Source organism: Pestalotiopsis fici (assembly GCF_000516985.1).
Source record: "Pestalotiopsis fici W106-1 unplaced genomic scaffold PFICI_Scf_7, whole genome shotgun sequence".
Taxonomy (NCBI): Eukaryota; Fungi; Ascomycota; class Sordariomycetes; order Amphisphaeriales; family Sporocadaceae; genus Pestalotiopsis; species Pestalotiopsis fici.
This window is the reverse complement of record NW_006917097.1, coordinates 2,346,575-2,357,075: the sequence shown is the minus strand read 5'-3', so window position 1 is coordinate 2,357,075 and position 10,501 is coordinate 2,346,575. Positions and strand designations below refer to the sequence as shown.

The window sequence follows — 10,501 nt, the reverse complement described above, 5'->3', positions numbered from 1 at the left end:
CTTTCAGTCTGTCATCAACAAAAGCGCATCATCGGGAGGTCGGTCAACCTCCGCTGATAGGCCTTGAGCGCTTACTTAAAGATTGGGTGAAAGCGATGATCACAGGAAATGGGGGCAGTAGTCAAGCGAGAAGACACGGCTCGTCGAGATACGACGCAAAGTATGACATACGGCAAACTCGCTTGGGGCGCATTTTACCTTGCAACTACAACTACCAGGACCCAGGGTTAGGCAAGGTAGCAGACAAAAAGACCGCCAAATGATTGTCGCGCGGCCAAGAAAACAGACTGCAATGAGCGACCAAAAAAAAAACCTACTTTACCCTAGGGAACCTATCCAGAGTCGGCGAATTATGGCTGACAGACTGATAAGCGTTTTCCGTATCTTATCTCGAACCAAATGACAATATAAATAATCGTAAGAATTCCATGGATCAGATGGAAAAGGCTACCTGCAATGCTGGACTGCCGGATGGAGGCTCTTTGCAAGTCCTCGGTACTTCCAAGAGACTTTTGATGAGTTTGGACTGACCTCTGGAGATGGGATAGTGCGCCGAGCCTGTCGGACTTTTCAGCGCCCGCACCGCAATCGATGGGACGCGCTGCGGGGTTTCCAGAATGGAGGCCTAGAATTTAGAGGAGCTGAGTCTTGACGGCTCCGCTTACCGCCCTACCGGTGCTGAAGCACGCGCTGAGTTTCCCGACAGGCGTCGTCGTCGGTGAGCTGCGACATGACACGGCCGCGGAACACACAGGTTTCTTCGCTTTCGTGGTTTCCCACGGGGGACGAACCTGCAACCCACCCAACGATTGAGCGAGTTGCACATTTATTCATGCAAGAGATTCCAGTATCAGGACAAAGAGCACGACAGGTACTCAGCTCGTATCGAATACTGCGACGGACAATGCCAGCAGTGGAGTGAGCATTGCGAATAAGACTCGAGTACTGCTCTCATTACCAAATAGATATCGCGATTCGGTTAGGCCGCCGAATACCTGTAACGTAATGGCCCAACCCAGCCGAGTCAGGCAGGGGGACACAAGAGGAACGCTGACGTTTGGAAAGACGGATCTTGGAGTTGTTTGTTATCGGAAGACGGGGGGTCTCGCACTACTAATACTAATAATAATAATAGTAGCATTGTTGGTTCTTTGTTTTGCTTGAAATCGATTTACATTTGTATTTCGTTTGCCATGGGAGGTTCGGATCATGGTTACTTAAATGGGGCTGGGCTGGGCTGGACAGAGGGCTTGTGCCAGGCCCCATAAGAAGGAAAGAGAGAAGCAAAAGAACAAGCGCTTGCTGCAATCAATGCCCAGCAGCTCGGTACATATCGATAAAACAAAATCGAACAATGCCGTCATTGCGGGCGTTTGAGGCTGCTAAGCTTATTAGTTTGGGTGGAGAGACAAGCTCAAAGAGAGATTTACACCACGCTACTGATACCCAGATGTCAGATGCTGAAGGGTTCTGCGCTGTCGAAACTGCAACACAGAGATACACCATCTTGCTGGCAGATCTGGGTAACCACCAATCAATCCACTTGGGCAGTAAACTACAACCTCCGTACGAAGCAATGGCCAACTGATCGTCGTTCATTGTGGTCCGCAGTTGACGCCCGCAGCCGCCCGCGAGCCCCGAAAATGCCCATTCCCATTGCTAATGTAGTACCATAGCACGGGTAGTAAGTAGAAAACAGCCGAACGGCTAAGGGCAAGTTTGCGTTGGCATGAAATGCCCCCCAATCAGCAAGCATGGACAGGCTGTTGACCTTCAATCATGTACGTAGGTTGTAGGTAATGGCGCTGGGTCCCACGAACGAGAGACTTTCAATTAGCAATTGCCTCATTGGGTCCCTTTCAGCGGGTTTCCTTCCATGGACGACGCTATTATTATTTTTTTTATCTTTGACTTGACAAGCCCAAGTCATCATAATTTCAGGGTCCAAATACCGCTCGCCGCGATCGGTCGTGCTCCTTCAATGCCCCAGCTATGTACATTATTAGTATTCTCGGTTATTATTATTTTTAATAATAAGAACATGGCGGAAAAAATAAAATAAAAAATACAGTATACTACTCTTTTTTTTCTTTCCGAACGATGGAACAGATGACTCCCGTCTTGGCTTTTCCCCCTCCTCAATCTTGGTGACACGGCATCTTGGCATCTGCTGAGATCCGGGAACGAAAACGAATCGACAGACCATGGCAAGATGGATATCGACCCACCCCATGAGACAGACGAAAAATAAAATAAAATATGTAGTCACCGCCGCTCACGTTCCTCCTCTTCCTCCCCCCACGAATTCCCCGCGTGCGACTTGACTCTGGGTGTTTACTCGCAACTCTAAATCAGATCAGCGCGGGGTGGGCGATGTGGGCGTCAGCGACATACCCTTTCGAGCCAAGAACCCCATGCCCCTTCTTGCAGCCATAACCCCAAGACAACCCAGGCAAAGGTCTCGTAGCTGGCTGGCTATATGTAATGGGGCCTCCTCCCCCAAAGGAATCAAACCAGAAGTTTTTGCATTGCAGCAGCCTTGTGAGGTGCCATTCACCCTCCTTGGCGCCAGCAGAGTGGTTCGTGTCTCGTTGAGGCAAGTCGAACATGCCAGGGCCGTTTTAGGTGCGCGCCCCCGCGGCAGAAGGAAGTTCAGATGGTTATTTGCAGTCTTCTCATGTCACTCTGCATCCCCTGTCCGCAGCCAAGAAATATCACCCGACGTGACATGACTACATACATTGCTGGTAGACGGGTCCAGATTAGTACGTAAGCCATAATCGTTGTCTGGTGTGAGAAGAAAAGGGCCAAAAATTATCAATCTTGTTTCAACTTGATATCTACAACGGGGCAAAGAAACAACAAAAACTATGACAATATTCAGGTAGGTAAGGTGGCAATCCGTTGACACACAAATGCAAATCATTGAATGCAGTGGTCGCTTGGCCTGCGGGAAAAGCGGGAGTAAACGCTGCAGGCCACGCTTATTATTGGCCTGGTCAAACTTGGCACTCTCATCCCATGCCTCATCCGAGACTCTCGGTTGCCAGAACTCGGGCGTAAAAGCCACCGCGGCAATGAATTACAATATTTGTTATGCTTGGCGCATAGTGCTCTTCTTTTGTAGCGGTGAGTTTTGTTTGGTCACGAGATTCCTCGATCATTTATTCGCACAAGAAGAGGCTTGAACCGATTAGCTATCTCATACCGCCAGGCTGAATGGTGATGAATGGCGAGACTTGGGATGAGTGAGTCGTATCGCATAGCCAAGAGTAAATTGGTACGGGTGAATCCCAAATTATATGTATAAAGAAAAAGTAGATGATGCTTTGAACAGAGATGGTTTTTATGCCAGATCTCTATTCATGCTTGCCACGTGTTATTTGGGTAAAGACAAATGGACTGAGGGCAACAGCACACTCACATTGTACGTTCACGCGAACCGGTGAAGCAAGAGTCGGCACCTCTGTATAGCAGCTCTGTCGGCGCGCTTGATTATAGAAATTGCAGATAGCTTTAGATTTTTCTTATCATCTTCTCATTAATGTATGCTTGAAGATGAAGGTAAATCAAGCATCTCAAATGGCTGTATTGTAGCAACGAATAGCATTTCTGTACGGATTCAACAGCCTGCTCACCGGTGATACGCAATGAATTGATCTCATCAAGATTCTTGTAACATGACCGGTACCAACTCCCAGCAAGCTGATTCAATCTGGATTGAATGCAACCTCAGATATAAATGGGTGGGATGAGTTTATACAATGGCACTTTATCACTACTACTTCATGGACAATTTGTAAACTGGAACTCCATCGCAACATATGGTCATAATCAATGGCGAATAATGTAGCTGTCACGATTTAGAGATTATGGATTAAGCTGCGAGGAATATAAACGACTTTTGGGCATCACATCGCTTGGTGAAGTGATTCAAGAGAGCCCTGAAGATCTGGGAGGCTTTAAAGTTCCATCCAATTCAGCGCGTGGCCTCGTATTATACTCAGGACGAAAGACTACAGCAAAGGGGGATATGATATATAAAGACAGTAGCTGAATATGAACGAAACGTCTTCAGCATCACAATTAAAAAAGTTATGTTTCTTTTCTTTTCTTTCTCTTTTGAATACTTAATTCTTTTTTTCAATGTTCAATTACAATTTTACTGGGTCTCATCTTGTGCTCACAGTTTTATTGCTCCTTATTTCTCCAGGTTTGAATCCCGATAATGATATTTCAGAGAGACTATAGATATTCAGGTCCGTCAATAGCGAGACCATGCACAAAGGAAAGAAAGTCGCTTTCAACTAGCACGGCCGGATGGCCTTTTTCCAGCTATTCCACTATATCCCAAGTACCTAGCCAGTCGCCACGTACAAAAGAAACTGCAGTTCGCACATAATGTTTTGCAACCATGTTTGGTTGAACTCATCCACGGTATTGGATACGGACCCAGTCGTCCAAATAGGAGAAAAGGTCCATCAAGTCGATCCTCAGCCCCAGCTGGAGAATTTCTTCCACCACAAATAATCCACAACTTGTCAGATGTGTTTTTCCCACATGTCAGAAGGACTGACCACATTTTTTCACCTTCTTTGGCCATATTAATCATCATCATCATCGTCCTCCTCCCTGAACTTATCCGTTTCAAGCAAGGAAAACGAAGAAAAAAAATGAACACCCAATCAACCGGGCAACTTCTCACGCGTCCTGAGTTGCTTTCGAGCCCTGGCGAGAAGACAAGACAGCACGACCACGGCGATAAAGAGCGGCAAGCCCAGGCCGAGTCCGAGCCCAATCATCTGGCCGTAGTTGTACCAGCCCCAGCGTCGGGGAGCATTCGTCGAGACGGCGCTGAAGTGTATGCCCGTGGAATTGGAGCAGCCGATACTGTCCAGCGACGGGGTCTCGAGATTATCGACAAAGGTAACGTCGACGCACTGCTCTCCCCGGAATTTTTTGTCTGGTTAATGTCTCCCCAGTATTGTGAAAAAAGGTCAAATCTGCGGCGGTCCTTCATATGCCCTGTGCTATGGCTTCACTTCTTCTTCTTTTCCCTTTTCTTTTCCTTTTCTTTTTCCCTTGGGAAGTGGATAGGGAGAGACCGAGAGAGCCTAGGAAAGAGAAACTTACGTTATACAAGGCAGCTCCATGCTTGGCCGCCTGGACTATCTGAATCGTGGCATTATCCCCCGGGTTCACCGTGACATTTGCCGGCAGCGGCACGTGGTCGAGGCAGATGCTGTCGTGATACTCGGCATTGGTCGGGCCGTCAATATTGAACACGGGGACCATGACGAGGCTATGGTTCGGGGGGAGGGATCCCAGGCCCATGTTGACGTAGAGCAGGGCCTTGGAATGGCCGGCTTGGAGACCCATTTGGAACGAGAGGATACCGTTGCCGCGGACGGGCCAAGAGGTCCGGTTCTGGCCCACGGGCAGCCCGCCGCAGGGGTATTGCCATTGCATGCCATAGGGGTAGATGGGGTTGTCGGTTCCGTTGGCGAGGCCGATCGACAGCCCATTGGTTTCGGCTACGGTGCCGTTGATCACGAGATTCTCGCCGCGCGAGCCTGGGTAGATGATATGAAGATGGGACTGAACGACAGCCGCCAAGACCATTACCGTCAAGAGGTAGTAGGTTGGGTATGAAGCCATTTTTTGCTATATTGCTTTTTCTCTTGCCTACAGAGACCTAATCTGTGAATAATAGAGGAAGGGGGGCGAGATATTCCTGGGGAAAATAGACGCTTGTCAGTTTTCATAATAGTGGAAGAACATGCCAAGAGAGCCCGTCGGTCATCTGCTGACGAGTCTCTCCCTACTGCTGATATTTATAGGAGCCGTTGAGGTTGCTCAAGCATTCCAGATGTAGCCATGGAGGGGAGCATTTCGTGCAGATACAGAAGCTTGATGGAACACAGCCCGTTGCCAAGACGAGGTCGCCTCAACTCTGATGGACTGCTGTTCGGTGAGCTGTAGCTCGTAGAACTAGCATATTGGTGCACATGCAAACAATGGGTAGCATTTTCCCACCAAAATTCGGCTTCAGTTTGGAGTAGGCTGAACGTTGTTAACCCGCGTTCCAACATCGGGGGGTTAGGACTGGTTGATGGCGCCATTGGGGACATATAAGGCCGGTTGGTCAGCTTGACCAGCGAGGGTGCACAGCGCCGACTAGTGTTTTGCACATGAAGGAGGATTGGCTGTATAATTATAGACGCTCGAGATTTGTACAGAGAATGAGATGGTAAAAGCCTGCCAAGACGTGGAGAACATTCGGCTGCTAACTTGGCGTAAGCTCTTAGGGCTGAAGATCACCAAGAAGGTCCATATGGTCCAGAGCCTCGCCGCAGCGAACTCTAAATTTGGCATAGTCCTACATCAGTCAGACGAGGAGACAAGTCGCGGGATAGCAAGCTTTTTTGTGTAAAGTCAAGCTCTTTATGCAGGAGGCTCTTGGTTCCTGTTCTCCGTGGTGAGTATCGATGCTAATCTTCCCGTGATGCATGTGCTTTTGGCAAATAATATCGTCCAGTGGGGTTCTAGATCAGTCGTTGACGAGGAGTAAATCAAGAAACATCAGAAGTCAGAATTGATGGCTGGAACTGATCTTCATTTTGAAAAGAGAAGTTTTGTTGCCACGCTGAACATGTTGGCTGAAAGCATCGAAAGACCTGGTACGAACTCAGCCTTGTAAAGTCTCCATGGCGACACTACGTACTTGTCAAAGATGCAGTCCTCGATGCATGTCAGCATCGCTTGCCGGTCGCAAGGGGGGGAGGGGGCAAGACTTTTGCATTTGCATTGGTTTCTTCCGGGGGATTTGGTAACACCAAGCAGCACACTGGAGGCTAAGCCCGGGGGTTATGACGGACTAGTAAAAATGCCCGGCTGTCAAATTCGGCGTTCTGCAAGAAAGGCAAAATCCTTCCGGCACGGAAAGGACAATGTATCTTTATTTTTTCGGCCCGCGATTTTCTCGATTCTTGAATTCTTGAAGATTGAGAGTCAAACAAGAAGCAAATGATTCTCGGCCGAGTAGCGGGCTGAAAGGCTTGCTTCTCCATGATATGTTCCCACGTTTAGTTCCACTTCTGCTCTTTCTCGTTCCTAATGTTCAAAAGGACCATAACGCATTTGATATCTCTCTTGAAGTTTTTTCTCTTGTCCAAAAGGACCTTGCATGATGGCGACTCCACTAGCCATGATCAATGTACCGGTATTAAAACGTCCATGCCCGCACTCTTATGAAAAAGTGACTTTTGTCTTTGTCTTCTCTTTCTTCTCTCTGTCGGAGGGATCATATCATCTAGCAAAACCACGCGGCCACTTCCGTTTGAAAGTACCATGCATTATGGTCTAGCAAAAAGTCCCACTTTGGGTCGGAGCATTAATTCATAGATAAAGAATAAAAAAAGAATTAGTCACGGAGAAAAAGCAATATACAATATGAAAGATCGTCATTTTGTTAAAGTGAGAAATCATGTTGTTGTTTTTAAAATCTCAGCCTCAATCACCTGTGATGAACGTTTCTTTTCTCTCTCTCTCACGCACAGATTTCTTCAGCCCTCTGCGCCGATATCGTAAGCGAGGGTGATTTATGCACGATCTTCCCGTTTGAGACAAATGCATCAAGGCGGCCACCGCCCCAAACCCCACTTAGTATACTGGTCCCACGATGTTAACGGCCCTGTTGTGCAACAACGATATCTGAACAATTCCAAGCTTTTCCGGACACGTCGGAGGCAGTTCCGACGCTCTTTGTACGTAGCCCATCCCATAGATTTGGACACACGCAACTCGTTGAAATCCTGTCTTCGGGTGCTTTGTTGTTTGGTAATCCTACCAACGAGAGAGAAAAATCCTGCTCCATTGCAGAAGTACCACACATTTGGCAAAAGGACCTTGCATATGGGATTTCCGGGGTATCAGCATCCAAGTACCAGTATAAAACCCTCTACGCCCCAGGACCATATTGAAAGTGACTTGGTCGACCCTCAAGACTCTGTCTTTTTCGTTTGCAAAATTCAGTCGTTGAGCAAAAGTACGACAAAAGTCCCATGCATGAAAGCATCTTTTCATCGAGTCAAATATCCACATATTCAAAGTGGTTGGATTCCATACTGCTGATGGCCGAGGTTGTTTTCTTTCTTCGAATCCTGATACCCGGAGATCTTCCACGATGTATTCCTGCTTGAGTTTTGTCTCATAATACTCAACAGCCTTGGCTTGCGATGTGCTTTCATTCTTCATCGCTGTCAATAGAGAAGTGAGTCGACTGGAAACAAAGAGCCACTGGTTAATGTACAGAGACCGACTCGAGGCTGCGTCAGAGGGGCGCGGGACACAGTATTACTGCCTGTATCAGCAATAGGCATCTCGTAGCTGCAATGCAACACCCAAGATCAAAGCTGCCCCGGAAACGGCTACCTATGGCCGGCGCGGGCAGGAAGATCAGCCGTCAAGAAAAAACACGTATATCCAACATGCTGCAAGGTGCTTTGGCGACCAGGGTACGGGTGGCAACACCAGCATGTGGAAGTTGATAAATGTTCAGGCAACGAGAGTCGGATTACTTGGACGTGGACAGGTACGTACTGTCTCCGATGATGTGCCCGTTGGGCAGGCTTTTGCCCAACTAGAGGGTCTAAGGGGAGACTGAGGACAGGAAACTTCCTGTCAACCATTGCCGATTCTCGGTGTTCACTTTGACGTGATGCCGAGGGTACTTTTCTTCAGCTTTGTGGATGGGACTTGCAACTACGAATCAATGCAACAGCCATGATGTTTGTGCGTCGGTCTCTGGTGGGCAGGCCACTGGCGATCAGCGACAGAATCAAGCTGATGCATTGTCTCGGCCAAGTTGAGACACCGTGGCGAGCTCACGGACGTCCGTAGCTGTACCCAATCATGACTCGGAGGTTTTGCCAAAACTTCTTTCTGCCTCAGGATGATGGCACATTTGCAGTGGTGGTCGTAACAGACTGTTGAACTTGAAAAATGCGGGAGTCGAAACCGGTACCTGATCCATCTTGCAAACCCTCGTAATATGACTCTGTCCACGATGTATTTCCTTTCACTTGGGTAACCTCAATATGATCAGTCTCTAGGAAACGATGCCCATCACGAATTCTTGATCTCGCGTCGTAGAGTGAAGTGATTGTACCCGTCTTGATACCATGTACAGATACCTGGAGGTGGTAATTCTGACTGCCTCATTGATGGACTGACTGACAAGCCAAACAAGCAAGCCATATCATCGTGCTCTTGCGTCTCCAATATGCCAAGTGTTCTGGCAGTTCTTCATACGCCCTCTTGCATGAATCGTACCTCTGCATCAAAACCAAGCAAGGCAGAAGGGTTACAATGCTCAGACAGACATGAAATACAAACAAAGATACCACACAACCGTTTCATATCCACCAATTCTCTATAGGACGGAAGGGCCACCAATTGCCTATTCCAGTTTACAAACCCCGAATCGTTCTTTGCTGTTGTATACTGGGCCCAGAAAAACCTTTTCCTGCCCAATAGACACCCTTGCCCCGACCCGATAGGATCGCTATCCATGATCATGCAGCGCAACCAACATACAAAACTGTCCACCGTCTATCCAACCAATTGATTCTGTTCATGTCGTACTTTTGCAACTTTCAAATCGTTCAAATTCAATCTTGTCGTACTTTTGCAATTTTGACAAAAGTACGATTCAAGTTCTTGAAGGTCAATGCGGGTATAAAAAGGCAAGAGTCCCCAAGCGGCCTGCTCAGCCCAACCCAGCCCAGCCCAGCCTGCTCTCAAGCATCACCACAGATTGCTTGTTTCAGGTCAGCCACTCGACGATTTCTTTGCCATTGAAGGCCGGGACATGGGAAAAGAGAAGCAGCCTTGAGGAGGATAGTGTGAAAATGAGAACATGTAATTGTGCCAACGGCAATCGAGCTCTACCTCTGGAGCTCTACCTCTGTCAAGCCCAAAGCTTCTTCACGATTCGCCCTCATAAAAATGTAATGCAATCGCCTTTCTGTATATCCGGGACCATTCTTGCGGTCAAAGCAACCTCCCCCTAAAACGCCATCCGCTGAAGAAGCAATGCTGTACTGTTCTTTGATGGTTGAGCCACGTTTGGTGGTGACTACAACCCAATGACGAATCCGCATGATTCCACCGTCTAGGTCTGTGCATCGGGGTCAAAATGTTGCTCCTTCACGTGCTTTTGTTGCAGACCAAGAAATTCCACCTATCAAAGCGACAATGCAGTACCAGAGTACTCCTACCATCACTGTTTGCGATTTCCCATTGACACGGCGCGGCCATGCCGGGCATCCGATCTAGGCATGCCGCGCCGAACCGCCGGGCGCCGAGCAGATTTCTGTCGCTGTGTGTCCGGCAGCGAGACCGAAAACTTCTGGACAGGCTGCTGCTGTAGTCCGGCTCCCGCGAGCACCTGCTGCTGGGCCTCTTCGCGGATATGTTCTTCGATAAAGTCGTATTCCTC

The 10,501-nt window shown here is 48.2% G+C and overlaps 1 protein-coding gene across 1 annotated transcript; it reads right to left on the bottom strand.

Annotated features, from left to right (window-relative positions):
• Positions 1 to 4,685: 4,685 nt before the first annotated feature.
• Positions 4,686 to 5,658, bottom strand: PFICI_10350 (uncharacterized protein; the record flags this gene model as incomplete). The annotated part of the gene is made up of 2 exons (XM_007838931.1): positions 4,686 to 4,940; positions 5,134 to 5,658. The coding sequence occupies 2 exons, from the start codon at positions 5,656 to 5,658 to the stop codon at positions 4,686 to 4,688; spliced, it is 780 nt and encodes a 259-aa protein (XP_007837122.1).
• Positions 5,659 to 10,501: the final 4,843 nt, after the last annotated feature.